The sequence below is a fragment of the Rhinopithecus roxellana genome, chromosome 3 (assembly GCF_007565055.1).
Source record: "Rhinopithecus roxellana isolate Shanxi Qingling chromosome 3, ASM756505v1, whole genome shotgun sequence".
NCBI classification, from domain to species: domain Eukaryota; kingdom Metazoa; phylum Chordata; class Mammalia; order Primates; family Cercopithecidae; genus Rhinopithecus; species Rhinopithecus roxellana.
Window position 1 is genome coordinate 149,297,823 of NC_044551.1, and position 23,269 is coordinate 149,321,091.

At 51.7% G+C, this 23,269-nt stretch overlaps 2 protein-coding genes across 8 annotated transcripts in view; one reads left to right on the forward strand and one right to left on the reverse strand.

Moving 5' to 3' along the window:
* Positions 1-118: 118 nt before the first annotated feature.
* CCNI2 (cyclin I family member 2) lies at positions 119-4,744 on the forward strand. Its single transcript, XM_030927035.1, has 4 exons — positions 119-700; positions 1,117-1,248; positions 2,129-2,203; positions 3,951-4,744. Exons 1-4 carry the CDS (start codon positions 272-274, stop codon positions 4,161-4,163), a joined length of 849 nt encoding a protein of 282 aa, XP_030782895.1. The 5' UTR covers positions 119-271; the 3' UTR covers positions 4,164-4,744.
* SEPTIN8 (septin 8) overlaps positions 3,911-23,269 on the reverse strand; it is a 27,381-nt gene continuing 8,022 nt past the window's right edge. Inside the window, exons 2-10 of one of the 7 annotated variants that reach the window (XM_030927029.1) lie at positions 19,074-19,194; positions 17,891-18,086; positions 17,372-17,552; positions 16,143-16,304; positions 15,459-15,555; positions 15,112-15,280; positions 14,792-14,924; positions 14,458-14,648; positions 3,911-5,278 (exon numbers count right to left, since the gene is read on the reverse strand). In XM_030927029.1, the coding sequence (XP_030782889.1) occupies positions 5,113-5,278; positions 14,458-14,648; positions 14,792-14,924; positions 15,112-15,280; positions 15,459-15,555; positions 16,143-16,304; positions 17,372-17,552; positions 17,891-18,086; positions 19,074-19,194 (1,416 nt within the window). In that variant the 3' untranslated portion in view covers positions 3,911-5,112. Of the gene's footprint in view, positions 5,279-9,102; positions 11,909-14,457; positions 14,649-14,791; positions 14,925-15,111; positions 15,281-15,458; positions 15,556-16,142; positions 16,305-17,371; positions 17,559-17,890; positions 18,087-19,073; positions 19,195-23,269 lie in introns of those variants that run through there. The other 6 variants (XM_030927028.1, XM_030927027.1, XM_030927032.1 and 3 more) reach the window with 6 other exon arrangements.

Below are 23,269 nucleotides of genomic sequence, written 5' to 3' on the forward strand. Positions count from 1 at the left end.
CGGGGATGGAGGGAAAGGTGGGGGTCCGCCACCCGCCTGTGCGCGCCCAGTCCTGCCGCGTCCTGGGTGCGCGCCGCGCACCTGCGGGGCGAGTGCCCAGGAAGCACGGCCGGGTGCGCGAGGGGTAGCTCCACCGGGAGCGTTGTGGGTGGGGCCCGCAGAGCCCGCCTCCCCACCTCCCCCGGCGGCGCCCCAGGCTGCAGTGTTCGGGGCGCTGGGTTATAAAATGCCGGGTTAAGCAGCGACTCAGACTTAGGATCCCGCTCACGACATGGCCTCGGGTGCTCGGTTCCCGCCGCAGCCGTCGAGCTCAGAGGTCAGGGCAGTCCAGAGCCCAGACGGGCGTCCAGGCGCCGGTCTGGAGGAAGCAGCCCTGGGCGTTCCTCTCCCGCCGTCTCCGGGGGAGGCCCCTCTGCCTCCGAGCACCCGGAGCAGGTGCCCTGGGACCAGCCAGCCCGGAGCGGCTTCCCTCCACGCGGCGTCCGCGACAGTCCCCCTGCGGCCCCAGCGCAATACGGCGACGGCCGGGAGAACCGCAGACCCGGTCCCCGCCGCCGCCCCAGAGCAAGCTCCGCGGCCTGCTCCACAGTCCCTCAAGCCGCGCAACCTGGAAGGCGTCCTTGACGAGCGCCGGCTGCTCTGCCACTTGCAGCTGGCCCAAGACCGCGAGGCGCGCCTGTGGCGGGGCGGCAAACCCCAGGTACCCGTCCCTGCAGTGTGGCCCTCCTTGCGCGCACACGGCAGGCGGATGTGGCCTCCACCTGCACCAGCGCTCCGGAGTTCTGCACCTGGAGGCCGGGCGCTTCCGCAGGTGTGGCCCCTCAAGAGAGGCAAGAGGCTAGACCCACCAGCTTCTCTCTAAGAGGGCGTCTTGATAGCAGGGCCTTCGGAAGAGGGCCTGTTTGAATCAAGGAACTCGGCCTACGACGAAAAGCGGGCGCGCGGGCTGGGGGTGATGGGTGAGCCGCTGCGCCAGCGGGGCGCTTACTCCCAGCGGGCCTGCAGGGGAAGGGACTTCTCACTGCCCGCCGGCACCTTAAGCAGGAGGCTCCTGCTGCTGGGGGACCAGGAGTGGCCGCTAACGACTTTCCTCGCCCCACCTGCTCTTCTTCCTAGCGGGATGAAATCTGCAATGCCTTCGAGTCAGTCGTGCTGTGGCTCCTGCGGCTTCAGAACATCTTTTACTTCTCCCAGTCCACTTTTAACCTGGCCCTCACCATCTTCAGCCGCCTCCTGATTTCAGTGAAGGTAGGGAGGCCTCTGAGGGACGGTGGCAGATGGTGAAAGAAGAAACTAACCTTTGCTCCCCATTCCTGCGTGAGAGGTGAGGGGTTCCAGATGCTTAAACCAAGGTGTATAAACTAACTTGCTTCCAGTGGTAGAGCTGGTTTTGGAACCTCTCCACATCCTACACTGGCTGTCTCAGGGTCATGTGGACATCAGGGTCGGGGCTTGGGGAGCGTGAGAGGAAGTAGCTGGGAAAGGGCTTCCTGTGGAATGAGGTAGGATGTGCTTGTCTCGACTTGTCGAGGGCAGCTTGAGGCTAGGATGAGACTGGGTTCCCTGAGAAGGTGCCGTATTTCCCACCTCCAGTCAGTCCCGAAATGAAGGAATACTGCCCAGTCATCTGCAGTTCTGAAATCAGGAGCATCCTCATTGGTCAGATCTAAAAATGGCACTAGCATTCTGTCTTGTGGAGAAATGGAGCCTTTTAAAAATGGAAAAAAGCTTATTAAAACAAACGGCTGGGCGCAATGGCTCATGCCTGTAATCCCAGCACTTTGGGAGGTCAAAGGGGTGGGGTGGGGGGGAAATCACCTGAAGTCAGGAGTTCGAGACCAGCCTGGCCAATATGGCGAAACCCTATCTCTACTAAAAATACAAAAATTAGCCAGGCGTGGTGGCCCGTGCCTGTAGTCCTAGCTACTCAGGAGGCTGGGGCAGGACAATCGCTCAAAATCAGGAGGTGGAGGTTGCAGTGAGCCAAGATCATGCCATTGCACTCCAGTCTGAGCAACAGAGTGAGACTCCATCTCAAAAAAGTATATTAAAAAAAACAAACACAGATGCTTTTCCGTTTGTTTCTGGCATTCATATTCTGCTCAAATGTGTTTGTTCCATACCACAGGTAAAAGAGAAATACCTACATTGCGCCACAATTACTTCCTTGAGGCTTGCTGCAAAAGTTAATGAAGAACAGGAGGTATGCATCCTTGGAAGTCCACACTGGGCTGCACTTCAGGTATAGGGGTGTATTATTGGAGGACTCCAGTTTCATGATAGGTTTGTGCCCTTCACGTATGGTGGATGTTTTGGAAAAGTCACCAACTTGCCAGCATCTCTGCTGTCCCTTCCATCGGCTTGTCAGACTTTGAGACCCCACAAATGAACAAGTAGAACAGCTGAACTGTCCTGGCCCACCAAACCTAGAGACCTGAACTCTTGACAGATACATATGGCCTCACTGGTTGATACCAGATGCTACCTCTCTCTAAACAGGGGCATCTGCTGTTGAGCAAGGAAAAAGGCCTCCCAAACCATGTGACTTAACATCCACCCCAAGCAATTATGTCTAAGAAAGCTGCCTGAGACTTGAGGACTTGGCTGTGTCAATGAAGCTGGTCTTTGGGAACTCTGGGACCCCTGAGAGGGACAGGAGGGCCATGTGCTGGGGGTAAAGTACAAGGGCCCATGAGTGCTTCAGGCATGCCTGAATGGCTGAATTTCACTGTGCCATCTGTTCAGGAGGAGATCATCTCCTAATATCCTTTCCAAACTTTCCTACCTCCCTCCAACTTTTCCCATTTTGGGGATGGTGAAATCACTGCCATTGCCGCAGGGGTCACCCTTAGCTGATCTCTGGGTCTGATGAGGCAGGGAAGAAGTTGTGTGTCCAGTTCCAAACCTTCAATAAAGATGTTTTAAGGCCGGGCGCGGTGGCTCAAGCCTGTAATCCCAGCACTTTGGGAGGCCGAGACGGGCGGATCACGAGGTCAGGAGATCGAGACCATCCTGGCTAACACGGTGAAACCCCGTCTCTACTAAAAATACAAAAACTAGCCGGGCGAGGTGACAGGCGCCTGTAGTCCCAGCTACTTGGGAGGCTGAGGCAGGAGAATGGCGTAAACCCGGGAGGCAGAGCTTGCAGTGAGCTGAGATCAGGCCACTGCACTCCAGCCCGGGCGACAGAGCGAGACTCCGCCTCAAAAAAAAAAAAAAAAAAAAAAAAAATGTTTTAAACTCCTGTTTATTAGAATAGAATTAATGCCCAAGTTGCTTTTGTCCAACTAAAAATCAAGTGACCCTTTTTCTGGATGTTATAGTAATACTTCTGTCCATCTAAAAACATAGGATCAAACCTTTAATATACTTGGTACTTGAATGTTTACTCATAGACAAGTCTTATTAGTCCCTCTGTGGGAAAAGCCATAGATTTGCCAGAACTGAACCACCTTCAATCAAGGTTGAAGGAAGTTTGCAGTTGTGATGCTGAAAAACCCATATGAGGTTTTATCAATGTGTCTGTCTGGTACAGACTAGGAAGCTCAAAAGCACAGTTTTTTTCTGTATGCCCAGTACCCATGGTAGGGATCAGGAATAGGGATAGGCAGAACCCATGGCTCCTGGAAAGCTTTGGGTGAGTTCTTGCAGCTGAACAGGGGAGATGGACAGCCCCAGCCTCCAAAGCACTGTTGGGTATGAGCTAGTATGCAGTTGGGGGATCAAGACCTGGTTTCAGAGGGGGACCATGTAATATTCAATACATAACCACCTGAGGATTTGACAGATAGCGAAGATCTGGTTTAGTATTTCTTTCAGAAGCATTTTCTGTGGCAGGCCACAGGAAGACAACTCCACTAAGGTCATGAATGCCCAGTCCCCATGGATAAGAAAACAAAAGCTACTATGACATGATGTAGGGCTTTGGCCTCTTTATTTTCTTTTTACAGTTTATTCCACAAGTAAAAGACTTTATAAAGCACTATGGCTCTGACTATTCCCCGAATGAGCTGCTAAGGATGGAGCTGGCTATTCTGGACAGACTGCACTGGGACCTTTATATTGGGACGCCGCTGGACTTCTTGACTATAGTGAGTAAGGAGGCGTTTACAGAGTCTACCCTAAACTCGTTTGTGCCTTTGGAACAGCTGTTTACAACATAGGACGGCAAAGCACAGGCATGTACACGCCCTTGCACATGCACCACAGTGAGGTGACCCACAAGGCTCATGACATACGGGAGAGTGAAAAGGTATCTTAAATCCAACACAGTTCCACCAGACTCCCACTTCTAAAGGACATTAAATTAACTTTACAAAGATTTTTAGACGGCACTATTATGGTTTCTCTTTTAAATACACACTGCAAAAATATTTAACTTTCCATTCTATGAATACTGTACATAAATATCTGTCTGCTTTTGCTACACTTTACACACATTCACTTAGCTGTCTTTAGTCACCTACACACAATCCTTATTGAGGCTTTAGACCATATTGATCTGGCACTTAAAAAAATATCATACATTAGTTTGTATTTGTTTTAGTTGGGGGAATGATGGTCATCCTTAAGGATATGATTCTGTTAGTAAGGCAAAATTATGCAATGTGGAAATCTCATGGGGTTTTGGTTTGTTATGAAGCATGAAGATTAAATTACTAAGGGCTGTTTCATTATGAAAACTGGCCACTGTTGCCAAGTTGCAGAGTTTCTTATGATAAGCAGATACAAGTAACTTTTCTGCCAGCTTGGTCTTGAATAGTATGTTTCTATTTTTCAGAATGGAAACATTGTCATCTAGGTACTTTCCACTGATAACAATGACGTCACAAAGCAGACTCTTCTTTTTTTTTTTTTTTTTTTGTCTCTGGGGTGGAAGCTCAGCTTGGCCACAGAGTGGGCATTAAGCCTCAAGCCCCTTACGGAGCCATGGATAGGAATGAAAAGGTTTGGGCAACATTTGATGTTCCCTGATGGAAATTCAAATTGTTTGCACTTCTGGTCATTGATATATGAAAAGTATGGGGTTTTCTGTTCTAACATTAAAAACCATGGTCTCCAGTTCCATGCCCTGGTGGTCCTGAGCTGGCCCCATGTGTTGGAGCTGCTGCCTCAGAGGAATCCTTCCCTCCACGTCGCATCCCTGACCAGGCAGCTGCAGCACTGTATGGCCGGCCACCAGCTGCTGCAGTTCAAGGGCTCCACACTGGCCTTGGTCATCATCACCTTAGAGCTGGAGAGGCTCATGCCCGGTTGGTGTGCTCCTATATCTGATCTGCTAAAGAAAGCACAGGTAGACATCAACTTTGCCCCACACCAGGCTCTGTGTTTTGCCCCTTTAGCTGATGCACTCTGACCCCAAAGGGGTACCCTTTCCCCTTGTGGCCTCTGGAAAATGTTCTGGCCATAACCCTGGAAAGAGTCTGCCCAAAGGCTAGGCTTTCCACACTTGGCCATGCTGTATGCACTTGAGATAGGACATGTGTTCTCCTCACTGGACCAATGGGAGTGGTCTCTTGAGAGTGCTAGAATCTTTATCTCAATGGGAGCCCTTGTAGCCAAGAGGACTGGGGGTCAGGGGGATGTCTGGCTTAGGAGGAAGCAACCCTGAGCTTAATACTGGGGAGCATAAATTTTAAACTCCTTCACCTCTCCTTTGTACGAGTGTGTGGTACCAGGTACACGGGTACCATGAGGCAAGCATTCTCGGGGCACAAGGAGGAGGGGGGTGTGTCAGAATCCCTCAGAACAGATAGGTTAGGATGGAATGCATGGTTAAACTAACGACAACTTTACTGAGGTTGGAAATGGATGTCCCTGAGATGGCAGGATTAGTGGTCCTTAGTTGGGTGGTTGGACCTTCCTGAACTTGCTTCATGCTAACATTTTGGCACTCAATTGCCAATTTCTTAGAATGTATGATGGTTCTGCTTGAAGATGGCCACTCTATTCTAATATAGGTTGGTGATATGCAGTACAGCTGCTGCAAGGAACTTGTAACGCAGCAACTGAGAAGTTTTCAGTCATCATCCTGCACAGACAACTTTATGTCACCTGCCAACCAGCCGCTCTGCCTCCACCCTGGGGCCTTCAGAGCATAATGTGAAAACTCCTTGCTTGGACTACCATGAGTTCTTTGGCTTGTTATTAATCCTGTAAAAAGGGAAGGTGGCTCTGGAAGAGCAACTGAGAAAAAGTTCCCAACTAAGCCCTTGGAAAAAAAATAAAGTGAGGAGGGAAAGGCAGGCTGGGGTCAGTAGAGATCAGGGTGGTCTCATAGACTATGGCCCTGCCTTCCCTTTTTCTCCCCTGGGCCTGAAGCCAGGGAGTATGAATGAATGTTCAAATGGCAGCTTGCTTTTCCTTCCTTCTCCAGCAAGAGTTGGCATTGGCCCCTGAGAGCACTGGAATATGAGACCAAGAGGCAGGCCTGGCTCAGGGCTGAAGGGTTGGGGCTAGTTCTGACCAGTTCTTGCTGCTCTACCTGCCAGAGCTGGCCAGGTCCTTCCAACTTCCCAGGCTTATCCCAAACATATATACGGTGCTTCCAGTCCCAACTACCCTGCCTGCAACTCCTAACATGGGACAGTCTCTGCAGACACATTTACCTGACCATGGCCATGACTTATGTCTTCTTTTTACAAGGACTGGATTATAAAGTATGCTTTGTTTAATGTAACTTGAGCAAGCTTTAGATATATCTTTCCTTTGTTACTCTTAAGCAAAGTGTTTTCAGTTATTAGTTTAACTAGAGGGATTTTGTGCTAATGAATGGGTATTATAGGCAAACACCTGTGATGGAAGGCACAGCTCTGAGTGCTTTGTTGGGATGAGCAGGTTCTGAGGCCAAGCCTGCTCCAACCACAGTGCTGCCAGGAGGAGGAGCCAGCTGCTTCTCTCAAGCTGTGCTACCACAGAGCCATTCTCTGAGCAGGGGAGTGCAGCTGACACAGATGCCAGCTGGGGCTGTGTAAGTTGTGTTGGGGACATGAATGACTGAGCTACACATTCAGAGGTGGTTTGTGAAGTCTTCCACTCTGAACTATGGTGGCTGTGTGTGTGTGTGTGTGTGTGTGTGTGTGTGTGTGTGTAAATGTGCCAAGCCATGGTGTGGGAAGGGAATGATTTACTAGGTGCAAAGTGGTCAAGGGCTAGATATACCATAATTGTCTATATTATAGAGTTAGTATACATCTCTATTTTTTCTTAACACACTTTTGCTTGCTGGAGCTTTTGTTAAAATTAAACTTTAATTGCTTCCAATCCTGTATGAATCTTATTTTGAGCTACCATGCATTTAGGCTTGTGAGAGTCAGATATATTTGGAACACTATCTCCTAGGTCATATCAAGAACTCTCCTCTAGTCCAGAACCCATCTTACAGATGGAGATGCTGAGGCCATGCTGCTCACAGCTTCCAGTGGTGGCCGTGAGTGCCCTCTGCCTCCTTCCAGTGTAAGTGGGACCACAGTGCATAAGGCAGGAGGACATCCCGAGGGCCCATACCAGCTTGGGTGTCCCGGGCTTTGGGGAACTGCTGGAAGACATCTGCTGCTTAACCAGGTGGCTCTGGATGTGAGCTAGATTCCGAGAGCTGATCCAACTCAACCTCTTGGAGAAAGCAGAGGGTAGACCTGTGAGTCCCAGGACTGGGATAAGAGACAACCTTCTGCTCTGACTTTCTGTAAATGATAGAACTCTTCTATAGGGAAGCTCACTTTTGTATTGCCAAAGTCCCACTTGTGGATTTTAAAAAGTCTTATCTGCTTTTCAAGCTTGCCTTGAGGCCCCAGATCCCATCCTATTTCCCTCTAATATTCTTTTCTGACATTAGGAACTCCTATCCCACCTCAACGCAGAGATTGGGAAACACTTCTCAGGGAGAAATATGGATACAATCCATTTTCCTTTTTGACCCCACCTATAGAAAGGCAGGGATTGGTGAAGAAAATGGAGATGGAAAAAGCTCAGAGGCAGATGCTATGGCAGAAAGAAAGGTAGGTGGGCTCAGGGAGGAACAGGGAGGAAGAACAGGGCAGGGAGGGGGCATCATAGACCTGTCTTAAACTTGTCCAAACAGTACTTCCCTGAAATGAATGAGCCAAGTCATTTGATGATGTTTCCACCACCTAGGAGACCCTCCTCCCTCTGGCTTCCTGGAAAGTCTCTGTCCTTCAAAGGTTGGTGAATACTTTGCCTCCCTGCTGCCTGCCTTCCCAAAAGTAGAGCTGAGCTATGCCTGCATTAGGGATGTGTTCACACCACTCTTCCTGCAGGGATCCCCATTTTCTCATTTTGGTCTTCCCAAATCTACCTAGTGCTCAATGGAGAAAGCTCCTTAAAAAAGAAACCCACGTACTTTTTACCACCTGTCAACCACCAGTCTGCCCTTCCTCAGCCAAACTTTTGCCTGTCCCCTAGGGCTATCTACCTCTAAAAAACAGTCTCAGGTCCACCAGCCCACATCATCAGGCTGTGTACTTTAACCTGGCCACACTTCCACTACTCTTCCATCATTCTATTGAGATGCCAAGGAGCAGCTGTAGCTCAGGAATTAAGGGTGCAGATTACCAGCATTCAAATCTCAACTCCAGTTACTTGCCGTGTAACCTTGGGTAATTAATTACTTAAACCTCTGTGTTTCAGCTATAAAATGGGGATGAATGGTCCCTAATCATAGGATTAGGATGAGGATTAGAGGAGTTAATGCATGTAATGTGGTTCCGAGCAGTTCTGACACTCAAATATTAGCAGTCCCATGGGAAGCCTTTTTGCTAAGGAGGAACGCTCCTCGAGGGCAGGTGCCCCTTTTCTCATGTCCTGCACCCAGTTGTCCAATAAAGATTCGTGGACCACAGACTGCACCTTTACCTTTCTGTGACTTTCCTGTGACTCTTCTCTCCATCCCCCACCTATCCAAGAGCCTTTCACAGATGCCTGTAGCAGGGTTTCCTATTAAAACAATTCCTACAGAAGTAGATCAACCTCCACAAAATTCAAAGAACAGACAAGCTGTATTTTACCACAGTTGTAGCAGATTAATGGGCTCAGGAAACTTGTTAAATCAGAAAAGCTACTGCCCAAAAAAGACACCACAAAAACTCAAAATAAATGCAAAATTTAATGAAAAAAATGAGTACAAAGTGAATGGAAAAGAACAAAAACAGGAGTAAATGAATTAACACGTGAAGCAATTTTAGAAAAGCATGTTAACATAACAGACTAGCAAGCCACACTCGGGCCTCGTATCCATGAGCCCCACTTAACAGGGAGCCCACATTTAGACATACACAAACATATATGCAGTCAGTATGCACAATTACAAACCACCTAGATCAGTTTACCCACAACTAGAAAGACCAAATATTCCCATTGGCCTGGGACAGGTCTGGTTTATGCCTATTGATCTGGTGTAATTAATAGCATCCCCTTTCTCTCTCAATAGTCCTAGTTTGGACAACAAATTATATGGTGATTCTTCTACCCCAAACAAACATGGTTTATGAAAGACATGATAGTAAATGCCAACATGATCCTGTAAGACAGCCCTATTAATGCCAACAAATAACAATGGGAAAAAGAAGGGTAAATGAGACCCTGCAGACAGGGTCACATTCTATGAGAGCTAACTTATTAAACAGTGGCAAGTTTTAAGCTCACTTTATGCACCGTTTAATTTGGTCTCAGCTAAAGATAACAAAATTCCAGACAAACAGCAGGTGGAGAGGTGCAGTGAGGCTTGCTAGAGGGACCTGTGGAAGCAGCTCAGACTTGAGAAAACGGAAGTCTGTCAAGTGTCCCTGAAGATACCGGGAAGGCTTAGGCCCACAGGCAGGCAGCCAGCCACGAGTATGGCCTTTCAGTATACCCGGGATGCAACCCGCGGGCCACAATGGACGAATGGCCAAATCTGCACACTCCAGAGCCCCAGGTTGGCCCATGAACCAGGAATTCTCATTTCTTATGTGTCCAATGAACCTGCTGGGTCACCAGGCCTCATCTTCAGAAATATGTTAGCTGAGAGAGGCTATCTTAAAGGTCATGCTCTGACCCAACTGCATACTTTCAGACATAAAATTACCCTAGAGATGAGCCACTGGCAACCCACATTTGCCCTGGATATATGCCAGTTTACCTTTTCAGATACCCTCACTGAAGCATCAGTTTTCAGTTGCAACCAGATGGGGACTTATTGTGAAGCTAATGAACCCTAATCTTCAGGGCCCCTTCCAAGACCCTGTACCTAATTTTATATTAACATTGTTTTTCTTAAAGAAGTCTGTCTAAATAATTCAAGCTTTCAGCCCCACAACATTTAGATCCACCCCGGTCATAGCATAAAAACTTGGAGAATTGTCACTAGAACCTGCTCTGCTGCTGGAGCATGGAGCCCCTCATAGGTAAAGGCTGCCTCTTCCTGGCCGTGCCTCAGTGGACGTACACAGCTCACCCCTCCGCCTCTCCCTGAGCAGAACATCATCTCAGGAAGGCAGGAGGAAGCCAGGACTTGGTCCTGGAAATCAATAATGCAAGCCAGGCAAAAAGGGGGAAATGGCCATGAGAAAGAAGACAGGGGCATGAAAAGCAAACTACCAACTCCACAATAAATTAGCACGGCTTCCTGAGGCTTCCAGCCAGGGAGTATGCTAGACTGTGAGCTCCTTGAGGGGAGCATTGTGCATTCCTCTGGGTAGCTCCAGGCCCAGCACAGTGCTTCAACATTAAAACTATCCTTCCTTTCGTCTAATCATTTTCCATCTCCCATTTTACCAGGCCATATTCTCAACACTGACATTCTCGGTGGCTTGTAAACCAACAGGAGCATAGAAGAATCAAAGCTGCTAGTACTTCCTTAAAATGTTCCCCTTTAGAGTGCAGTTGAAGGGGAAAGCTCCTTTGCTGCTCACTTTTCCCCTCATTGTCTGTATACGTCAGACACCTTCATCTCTTCACCCTGTGACCCAGCCAGGAAAGAAGCAATGACTTTGAGGTAACAACCTTTTTCCCACTGAGTACTCTTTGCATTTGGAATATGCAGGATTTGCTTGGGAGTCTTACTTGGAGTCAAACACTTAACACACATACGGAGTTGGTCCCTGTTTACAGGTAGCACCTCTGGGGCATAGACAACTGCTTTGGGCTGCTGTTCCATTTACATTCACAGTAAAAACACTGGACATGGTCTTGTTCATGTTCCAATTCCATCCACAAAGAAATGCCAAACACTGTCATTACAGGAAGTTTATTACCCAGCTCTCCCTGTATATATGATAGGCGTACTTTATACATAAGAAAGGTTTAGCGGTATTTTTAGTTTTTAAAAATCAGGAAATCTGTGTTACTTATGAAAATAATGGGAGAGGATATTATTTGTCTTGATGCTGGTGCCAAAATAAATATTTAGAAGTGTTTTAAAGTTATTAAAATTAAGCTCTAGGTTAGAAAAATTAAAATGAGGGGAACTGGGCGAATTTTGCAGCATGTATACCAGACCACGCAGCTGCACCTAGGGCACCACGTGAGTTGCCATCTCCACGCTGAACAATTAGGCCTAGCATCCCGGCTGGGGCCTTCGCTGGAGTGGCACAACAGCTCCGTCAGGGAATAGTGACACTGTAAATGGAAGACCAGCCACTGGCTCTGAAAAAAATAAACCTCGTCAGTTTTGGATTCCAGCATTCCTGGCTTTTACGTGTTTGCATAGAGAGGGGTGGCCCGCCAGGCCTGGGGCAGCCTGGGGCCGGGGTCGGGTAGGGGAAAGCAAAGCTGTAAACACTGGAGTCTGTACCGGCTCCCAGTCCGTCCTCACACCATGTTATGGGAGAAGGGTCACAAGGTGTAACTCAAGCAACTTAACACATGAAAGTCTAAAGTCCACTCTTGACATGTAAGTCTGTGCGTGCGTTAACTGAAAAATAAAAATAAAACAAACAAAACAAAAATAGACACATTAAAAGATATGCAGACCAAATCAAACAGAAGCAAAAGACAGCAAGATGGACACTGCGAAAGGGCAGTCAGTTTGGCATTTGTGACGAGCAAAGCAGAGAATTCACTTCTGTTTGTGGCGTCCCAGGCTGAGGGTCAAGATCTGATTCGGAAGTAATTTTGCAAAAAACTTGGATTCAAATTTAAAGAGTAAGTATAACCAATCAAAACCACTCAAATAGTCATGAAAAACACCCCTGCCCCCATTCCAAAAATGCACTCCCGACTCACACTAGTCCCTTGACCAGGGCGGCAGGAAGAAGCATTCCCAGTCACCCCACCTACCCCACTCCTGGCCTCCGTAGGGTCGTCATGGGAAGAGAGTTTTCTCTCCCAGGGACCAAACTGACTGAAGCTTTCTAGCAGGTCCAGAAAACAGGAAAGACCTGTTTTCCAGGCCCAGGCCTAGAGAACATATCATGGAGCCCTGGCCGCACGGGAAAAGCAGGAGACCAGACACTAGTGACAAGCCCCCACCCCAAGGCTGTGCTGGTGTCCTTTCAGCCTGCCCGCACCCACCTTCACTGGCTCTCACACCCTGAGCTGGCCACAGGCCCTTGTCTGTAGTTTCTGAGTGGTTTCTCCACAGCTTATTTCCTAGGGAGTCCTGGCTATCTTTTCTTTAACAAGATGGCAGGAAGCAGAGCAAAGTCACTTTGGGTGCCAGCACCTGGGTCATAGACTTCCACCCCCTCCCAGGAAAATCCTGATTTCTGAGCTGCCAGCTTGCAATCTACACAGGTTCCAACTCGCAGAGCCCCAACGCTCACCAAGCCGAAAGATGGGCGTGGGAGTGGGGCTGGAAGCAAATGCAGAGCAGAGGGGAAATTCATGGCTGAGGGGAGTGTGGGGCTGGGGTCCTCCCTGGGGACAGGTAGGGGCACATCTGTCCCAGCACTGTCAGCTGGGGTAGGGCCACCAGGCATCGGGATGAGGGAAACTACAAAATGGAAGAGGGTCTGTCCTGAAGCAGAGGACAGACCTTAGGACTGAGAATTGGCAACCAGTTCTGAAATGCCTGGTTCTGTCCCCGTTTCCTCCAGCAAGAAGTCCTTTGAGTTTTTTTTTCCTTCGTATGTGTGTGCCTCTGTACATGTGTGTACTGTGTGCTGGTAGATATGTGCCTGAGACTGTGTATGTGAGATGGGACAGGAGAGAAGGACAGTGTGTGTCACATGTGTATGCACATGTGGTTAGGAAATGCCATATTGGGGGTGGGGCGGGGGCAGGGCTAACACCAGAAGCAACAGCCCAGGGCCACAGCTAACTATGCATTTCATGGCCCTAATGGCTAGGCTTCACTGCCACCAAGGAAGGAAGGGCCAGCACATATACACCCCCAAATATCCCAGGAGGAAATGGATCCCAAGAATGAGGGCCAGGATGGGTTCACCTGCTTAGTTCCTAGGTTGGTAAGAGAAAGATGGTACCCAAGATAGGCCAGGGCAGGGAGAAGGAGGGATGTATGGAATCCCCATAATGTGACGTGGCATGGTTGTGAATGAGATGGGTGGGCGAGGGAGAGCCCCAGAAGCCAGAACATCTGGACTCCAGCTAAGGGTGTGGAAACAGGCTATGAAGATCGCCAGGGAGAAGTGACTCAGAGTTGTCCCCACCTGGCCACTCCGTTGACTGCACTCCTGGTGCTGGGAAAGGCCTCCCTGCCATCCAGTCTTTCTCTCCTGTCTGCACTCTGCAGGAACAACTCCAGCCTCTACTTGAGGGGCAGCTCCTCTCCCCAAAAGAAACCACAGAGGCCCTGTGGGAAGCTGCTTTCTTCCCTTTAGCGCTGCGGACCCTTCAGAACAGCTGTGTGGTGACCACAGTGTCCAGGAGGCTGGTGTTGGCTGGCGCAAGTGCCCACGGTTCTCCGTCACCACCTGGCAGCCAATATGGGCCCCACACCACTGCCCCACAGACTGAGGAGGGATGCGCCACAGCTGTCCAAGCAGAAACCACTGCAGCTTTTGGAATCTGGTCAGCTGGAGATGCTGACATTCCCAGGTCCTGTCCCTCCTCTGGCCTGAAAGACCATTCCCAGCATTCCCAGAGCCCTGCAGCTCTGCCCTTTCCGGGCTGCTCCTCGCCCCTGCAGCCCCACCTTCACTACGCTGCAGCAGGGCCACAGCTGCCAAGGGGGCTACAGGAGAGCGAATGGGTAAGCAAGAAATGGTGGGGGCGGGGGGGGGGGGAAGAGACGGAAGGGGGAAGAGGAGGAGAGAAAAAGGCAGAGGGAGGGGTAGCACAAGATTGCCTGTGCAAGCAAGAGTGCATGACTATGAGAGCGATCCAGATCGCGAGACACTGGATCACTACTGAAGGAAAAAGAAAGGCAACCAAGAAAGCTGGGGAGAGAGCCACTGAAGATGAGGGAAAACAAAACAGGAAAGGGACAAGAGAGGGCGGGAGAAGAGCAAGAAGGGAGGTGAGGGACAAGAACGAAAGCAAGAGCCGTGGCCTGCCACCTACTTCTTCTTGTCCTTGTCCTTCCTCAGGGGCTGCTGCGAAGTGGCATGCAAGGCCTGCAACTGCAGGGCCTCCACCGCAGCCTTCCGGCGATTGAAGGCATTGGTCTCCTCCTCCAGTTCCCGGCGTTTTTCCTCCACCTTGCGCTTCTCCTCCTGGTGGACCCGCTTCAGGTGCTCAAACTTCTCATGGAGCTGGCAGCAGAAAGGGGGCAGAAGATGGGGGGAGCAAGAAGAGGAGGGCTTGAGCCTGGGCCAGGAAGGCACCCCCACCTCTACCCTCAGCCAGGCCTTCCCTCCCTCAGCATCCCCACCCCAGCCCCCAGCCTGGCACATACCTCCCTTTCCTTCTCCTTCAGCTCCAGCTCTGTCTCCTTCACTTTGTTGACAAACATCTGTCTCATCTCTTCCTCCTTCCTCTGCAGCTCACTCAGGAATTCCTTCCTCTTGGCCTCATATGTCTCTTGTAGGCTGTGGAGACCCACAGAAGAGAGGCCAAGGATGGGATATGGAGGAATGGGGTAGGGCAGAGCCAGAGAGGTAGAATCATGTGGGCACGAGGGGTAAGAGGATGGTGGGGTCCCCCAGGGAACAGATGCCAGGATGGTGTGTCTGGCCACAGCTGTGAAAACAGGCTCACTCTGGCTCAGGCTGTCACCTGAAGGGCTGGCTGTCACCATCGCTGTCCTGAAAGCCCATCTCCTCCAACTTGCAGCGCCGGTAGAGCTCATAGTGCCGGCTGTGGGTCTGCTCGCGGAGGTCTTCCATGTTCACCCGGATCAACATTTCCCGCAGCTTCACGAAGTCGCAGTGATTCTCATTCTCCACTGAAAGCAGGGGGCCGGTGGGGTATCAGGCAGGCATGCAGGCGGGCAGACTCCAGAGTCAGGGTGGGCACACAGGTGCGCATGAGGAAGAAACAGCACAGGGTACTACAGGCAGCAGGGCAGGCCAGGGGACACTGTTCTACCCCGAGCTGGGGATGCACTTCCCATCCACACTCACCCTGCACCACTCCCCAGGGGTACTGCCGCGCTCGGACCAGCTTGTTCCCCACCTTCACCTCCTCGGTGCTGCCCACTACGGCGAAGGGCAGATGTGCCTGGAAAGGGGCCCAGGTATGCGTAAGCCCGGAGTTGACACAGGCTAATGGCAGACTCTCCCTCCCTGCCCTTGGGTCCTAGGGAGGGGCAGCCAGACCTGAACAAAGGCTCCAGGCCCAGATGCTTGCTTCCTGGCTCTCTTCTTGAGAAATGTCCCAGAACTCCAAACAGGGGAGTGGGCTGAACCCTCAACCCCCTCCCTGGTGCTCCTGATTCTCCAGGCTGTTCTTTCAGCCCTCAGGCCTCCCAGGGGCCATTAGAGCTCCCTGAAAGGACCTGTGAGCCTGGCTCCCTTCCAGGTTCCCAAACCCTTAAGCCTGCTCAACTCCTTCCATTTCCAGGCTCCTCCATGAGTCCAGATCTTATGACACCCAAACCTGGGGTCCCCAGTGTAGGCCCACTATCAGATTCCTCCTGTCCCCTGCCCACAGATGTAGGACTGGCCAGCTCCAGATGCCCACCCTTCTGTCCTGGAGAAGCTAAGGCTGGAATCCTGGGGAACAAAAGTCTCCTGGGGCTGTGTCAGATCTGTGCCGGCTCCTCGCCCTCTGGCCCCAGGGCACTGAGGCCCTCGCCCAACGCTCACATTCATGACTGCGTTAATCTCTGCAACAGCCTCGTCATCCGTCGGAAACTGGTAGATCTGGACCCCGTTGCTGACCAGCTCGCCCATGATCTTGATCTTGAACTTGTGGAGCTCGCTCTTGGAGATGGTGTCAGCCTTGGCGATGATGGGAATAATGTTCACCTGACAGGATCGGGGAGAGGACAGCAGGCTGGTTGGCTCTTTTGAGCAATGGTTCCCATGCCATGCCCAGGATATGGCTAGCCATGCCCAGGCCATATCCCCGGGCAGGGGGAAGGAGGCCAGAGAGCTGGAGCCACTCCCACAGGCAGCCATGGTGCAAACCCAGCCACCTGTGGCCATTCTGATGGGTTTCAACAATTGTCTGCAGTGCTTCTTACAGCCCTGGTTCCCCCAAATCACCATCCAGCCCCAAAACTGGTCCCCCTAGGCATACCCAGCTTTGACCCAGAATCCTCTGAAGGTCCTAATTGGCCTGGAGCCTGACAGAAGGAGTGGTCGGGGGCTGTGCTCCCCACTAAGCAGGTAAAAGGACCCATCAGCAGTAGCCATAAGAAGATCCCAAAATCTCCCACACCCAGGCTATCCCGTTTTTCACAATAAAAATGAACTCCTGAAATGGGAAGGCAGTCGCGTGAGAGCTGACAAGGGCTGTGGGGCCACATGCCCTTCAAAATGCACAGCTCTTCTAGCCCTTCCCATACAGCTGCCTCCCTTCTCTACCCCTATAGTACCCACCCCTCATTCACATCCCAATTCTGGGCCTTAACTCTCCTCTCCCTGATGGGCTCAGAAAGAACTAAAGCACACTTATATCAGGGAGGAAGGGGGAAGTGAAGGGAGGAGCTAGAAATTAGGAATTGAGAGATAGAAAATGATCAGAGAACAGGCTGAGATGGGAAAGGAGGTTCCCTGGGGTGAAGGGCAACAAACACTATTGGGAGCGGGAGGGGCAGCAGGACTGACAATGACAGTGATTCAGCTGCAAGCAAGGGGCTCAAGGTCAGACCCAGGGCACAGGACTCTGGAGAAAGAGCCCAGAGCAATGGGAGCCACTGGAGCAGGAGGGACAGACGCAAGACAGAGAGAGGACCAAGCCAATAGGGGGCCATCCACAAGCCCCCGACGAGGTCCCTGAGGACCATGGTGGACAGGCATGAGGCAGCCACCCACATCGCATCGCAGCAGAAGACTATGGAGCCTGTGACAGCGGGTGGGGACAGGGATACCTTGCTGTCTAGTTTCTTCATGGTCACCAGATCCAGGGACTTCAGGGAGTGCCCCGTGGGCGTGATGAAGTAGAGGCAAACGTGGATCCTTGTGTCATGGTAGTCAAAGAGTGAGCGGCGGATCTTCAGCTCCTCCTGCAGATAATTTTCAAACTGCGCATCGATGTAGTCAACTATGGGCCTGTAACTACAGACAGCTCCATCACCCAGGAGGCTGCCAGCTGAGATCAGGGGCTTGGGGCTTGGGGGGCTCAGGGCTCGGGGCCAAGCCAGGCTGCCCCCTGGCCTTTTCTTTCTGGGAACAGCTTCTGCCCGAGGATCCCTGACTGGATACAGGCAGCTGACCCCTTCTCCAGACACCTAAAGGAATAACTGGTCTGTTGGTGACCACAGAGCCTCAGATACTCCCCAAGAGGCACTCCCTGGCCCCCTGCAGTGTGAGGGCTGGGCTACCGGTATGGGGACCAATGTAGGTGGGGTGGGAAGAGGCTGGGTGGGGCCACCCTTCCCGCCTCTTGCCTCTCATCCTTATTGATCTGATCCCCAAAGCCCACGGCATCCACAATGGTCAGCTTGAGCTGCACGTTGCTCTCCTGGAGGTCGTAGGTCTGGGGCCGCAGGCGCACGCATGCCTCATGGTGACTGGCTTCCTCAGTCTCGAAGGTCGTGTTGAAGAGCGTGTTCATCAGTGTGGATTTGCCAATGCCGGTCTCCCCTGGGCGGTGAGGACAGGAGGGGAACAAGTGGGTGTCACAGGCTGGAACTGGGGCTGTCCTTGGCTGGTGGCTAGGCCAGGCAGGGCTCAGGCATCCATGGCCCCTGGACAAGAGAAAGGGGCAGGCCGCCCACCCCCATCCCTCATCACCCCCATTCCCCAGGAACTATCTTTTCCTGTGGCCTCAGAAATAACCTGTGGAAGGAAGAGCCAAAAGGTGGACTTGGACAGAAGACATAGCTGTGTGTGATGTGTGATGTGTTCCCTCAAGGAGCAGGGAAGAGGCAGAGCCGTGCAGCTGGGTAGACACCACTGCAGACCCAGTCACCTTACACATAACCTGCTGTACACAACACCCTTCCCAGGACCAGGGTGGTCACGGGACCAGGGGGGCCAGGGTCTAAAGCCACCAGTGGCTCAACCCATGCACCCTAGACAGCCCTAGCTCCACATGGCTTTAGCTGGGGGAACTCAGGATGGGCCACTTCCCGAAGGGCACCTGCAGAGGGACCAGCAGAGCACTTTGTGCCCTTCTGGGACTCCCAGGGAACCTCTGAGAGCCTCTCTGCTTGGGGCTGTATTTGTTCATATGAGTGCCGGAGCACTTACCACAGGATATGGTGATGAGGGGCAGAGCTGTTTACCATAACGTCCTTGACACAGGGTAGGAAACAGTAAATGAATACATGTTTTTTAAATGAACAAACAAATGAATAAATGAACCTAAATCTCTGTGATAAACACCCACAGTTTACAAACCACTTTCATGTGCCCGATCCAGTAACTTCCTGACAACGCTGTGCCAGGCCCTGGCTCTAACTCCATCCTTGACCTTGGCAGAGACACCAACCAAATCCTCATCCTGACACCCCCAAAGTTTCACTCTGCCTGGGAAGCCCCCTTGTAGCTCAACAGGGGGCCAGAAGTACCCCCTCTCCCAGGAGGTTCTCACCCACCCTCTGTCTAAGGCCAGGCCCTGACACTCACCCACACAGAGGATGTTGAAGCTGAAGCCCTGAGTGACCGACTTGCTGACCAGCTGGTCGGGGAGGCTGTCGAAACCCACATGGCCGCCCAGGGAGAGGCTCCGGGGCTCTGGCTCTGCATTCTGCCAAGAGAGAAATAAAACAAGACATGAGCCCACTGGAGAAGAAAGGTCAAGGCTGCGGGGGTGGGCGCTAAATCTGAGTTAAAACAGCGAAGCAGCCCCGCCCGATGTCTGAATTCTCAACAAATCTCAGACACACCCTGAGTACACCCAAGCCAAGTTTCCCAAGCCAGCTCCAGGCCAAGTTTCCCCAGAGGGAGCCCGATGCCCCCAGGGGGAAAGGCCCTTCCACTCTGTGACTTTGCTCCACCTGGGATGGCCAGGGATGCCTGGCCTGAGGGCTCCATCTCTCCTGGTGTAGGTGGCCCCAGGGGCTGTGGCTGCTACCCATAAGGGCCCACCTGTTTTCCTACTCAGCAGGAGGCCCCAGATGCTCCCAGAGGCCCAGATTACAAAGTGCATCTGTTCCTGCAGCCAGCTCTGAGGAGACGGGGGATGCTGCCCCTGCCTAGTCCTCCCAGACCCTCCCACTGAGGCAGGACTCAAGCAGAGGCAGGTCTGGTCTGACCCCCTCACACGCGTGATCCCTCAGAGGGGCTTCCTCTAACAGCTGGGCTCGTGGCCCTCCATGCTCACTGCTGCTCCTCACACACCCACATGTGGGACTCATGCATGGATCCTGCTAAAGGAGCCGGCCCTCACACAGACAACCCCCCACTGGGGCTCAGGGGTGGGTTCCAGAGGGATCGAGACTCTGAGGCCTCCTCCCTTCTGCCTCAGTGGTGTTCTCTAGAGATCCCCAGCTCCTGGCTCCTGATTCCTGCCACCATCCCACCCCTATCTCAGTCCTGGTTGTCTAGACAGAAGGTTCCAGGTGAGAATGTGGAGGCCTGGCCTTAGCAGAGAGCTGGGCGGCAGGCCCCGAGTGAGCTGGGGCCACTGGAGCTGGCCCAGCGCTCTATAAAAGGAAACCACAAGGACCTAAAGCAGAGGGTCATGGTCACACTCCATCTTGTGTGGCTGGTTTCTCTGACTCCCTGGAATGGGGTAAAATGCTGCCTGAGGGAAGGTTCCCAGGCTCAGCCCCTCTGGAGGGCAGACCTTAGACAGCTCCACGTTGCGCAGAATCCTGCCTCCTCCATTCCTGAGCCCCACTGCCCTGAGACAGTTGGAAAGAGGAAGGAAAGGAAAGGAAGGAGAGAAGGAGAGGAAAGGGCAGCGGATTCAGAGTCTCTCCTGCCCATAGCTACGGGGCGGGGAAGCAGGTCCAGCTGAGGACAGCCCAGGAGATAGGGCCAGTGGCAGATGTAGATACAGGCTCAGGGTCAGGAATGGACGGGTGGCCCTGGCTCCTGCCCTGCAAAGGCATCTCTTCAGCACCCGAGCAGCTGACCTTCACCACAGCCCACTGCCTTGGCCTGAACCCCTCTGGCCATCCTTCCCTCCCAACCAGAGAACCATGGCACTCAAAGCCAACTTTCTCCACAATTAATGTCCACCTCCCCACGGCAGCCTCGCATCAGTGACTCCCAAGTGTGGGTGCTGGCAACCTAGACCCCACATGGCCTCTCTGGGCAGTTGTACCATCCCCTCAAACAAGTCAGGGCTAACCCTAAACCTGCTCTCTCCCATTCAACGGAGCCTCTTTTCTTATAGCTGACCCTTTCTCCCCATCACCTAGCCCCAAAGCATCATGTCCCAATCTCCCCACTCAAGCCCAGGTCTCCTTAGGGCTGCAAACGTAATTGGACAAGGAGGTCCCAAAGGCAGCTTCCTCTCATTGGTGCCCACATAAAAGTAGTTAATGAAGCCTAGGAGGTGCTGGGCCAGGTCCAAACCCTTTAGCATGGCGTTCCAGGCCTTCCTCACTGGCCTGGTTCCAGCCCAGCTGGTAACTCTGAGCTCCCCTTTCAAACTCTACCCCTCCCCTGGGCTCTACAGCTTACTCTACCTTTTCCTTGGCACCCACTCTCACCTGGCCCCCAAGCACTTACATTCCAGACCCCTCACTTGGCAGTTATCCTGTTTCCTAGTACTACTGGTTATCCTTTTTTAATGCATATTGATTCTCTACCTATTCTATAAGCTTCTTGATGTTGGCTCCTTGAGGTTGGGGAGGTCAGGTTTTCTATTCTTCCCTCCCTCCCATTATTATGCCCAACATGCTGGACAGCTCTACCATTTACAAGTTACTGAACATGGCCTCCAACTGCTATGGCATCGGGGCACCTGCCCACCTTACACAAGGCTTCATTATTTAGTCTCTGTTCCACCTCCTTATGGCAGCTTGAGGATCAAATGGAGGACACAACAGTTAGTCTAGAGCTTTTTTCTTTACAGGCAAGACTGAAAATCTCCAAACTTTAAGGCGTGCTGTGCTTGCAGAGAAGGCTATGTGTTTATTCATCCTCTTCTTCCAAGGGGTGACACAATCAGGATGCAATCCAACATCCTGTAGTCTGCCGCCAAACCACCAAGTCAGCTGTGTCTGGAAACCACACACACATACACACACACACACACACACACACACACACACACACACACACACACACGGCCGCAGAGCACTTACTGAGAAGCAGAGGCCATTCCATTCCTGTTTTCCCCCACTTTCTTAGAGGTCTAGGCTCCAGAGGCTAAGTGCAGCACTGGGGATTGTTGGGGCGGGTCTCACATAAACTACCTATCCATGCATAGCAACTGCAGAGTGGCCTCCCCTCACACAGCTCGACTCTTTCTGTGGAAGTGTGGGGTACAGGGAGGTCATCATCCTTAAGTTGTTGCCCAGACTATACTCTGTTATTGCAGGGGCCACACATCTGGGGCAATATCTGTTTAGGAGCCCCAGGGAACAGTCAGGGAGGATGCATGTACACACATGTACACACACAGAATGGCCACTGGCTCTGATGGAGACAGTGTTGTTACCTTGTCCCAGGAGACTGATCTGACCTCCAGGCTTTACCAAGGGGTAACTCTCAATAATGCCAACTCCCTGATCATAGATTTGGCATTGACATGTGATCTAAGTTGCAATAATTGCTCCAGAGTGCCTGCCCCAGGCATCTCTACCAACTTGAGTGGGGTTACAACCTAGGAGGAACCAGCAGCCTCTGAAGGACCTCCTGCACATCTCAGCTACCATGACTCAGAAATAAAGTCAGGTCTCCCAGTGGCTACCAGAACTGCAATTTGGTGGGTAAGACCACAGCTCCAACTCCTGGGGTGGGAGCCCATCAGCATGATCCCATGATTGGTGCAGGTACAGGCAAGTGACACAGGTTGAGCCTTTATGACCATCTTGAAACCATTAGGGGAGCTAGCCTAAGGCTTCAGTCCACTCACAGGATGGCAGAGCCAAGAAAATCACAGAGAAGAGAGGAAGCCAGTGTCTGCCCTATCTCTGCGCTTTTCCCCTTACCCCGGCCATATCCTCTTTATCACTGAGGCTAGTGGACTGGTATCATCTATTACTTGCAACTGAAACATCTTCAGTGCCATAGGATCCAAAGTAAAACTCTTTGGATGCAGAGGAACAAGGAGAAAGCAAGGAAAGCCAGGAAAGGAGGGACAGTGTAGAAGGTAAAACAGCTCAGTGTTCACAACCAAAGGAAGGAATGGATGTCTGAGATGATACCAACACCTCACTGAGGACCACCATATGTGAACTAAGCCAAGTGATTTACACCCAGGCTCTCACTTAGTCCTTTCTCACTGTGGATGACAGACTCCACGATTATCCCCATTTTACAGGGGAGGAAACTGAAGCACACAGAAGCTAGGGAACTAACCAGGGCAGAGCAGGGACCTAAGAGTAGACCAAGCTCTTGTCCCAAACCACTCTGCTACACTGCCTCCCCTGTTCTTAGCAGGCTCCCAATTCATTCATTCAGTCACTCAACACACACTCACTGGACATGTCTGCTGTGTGCCAGGAACTGGGATGGCTGCCAATGAAAAGATGAGGACATCAGATCCTTGACCTCAGAGGGCTAAGCCTAAGCTCAAATGCCTTTAGAAGCCAGGCAGGTAACATATATAGGTGAAGGGCAACAGCACCCTAATAACAATGGCAACAACAACAGACATAACTAACATGTATTGCATGCTTGCTATGCGCAACTCTAATCTCATG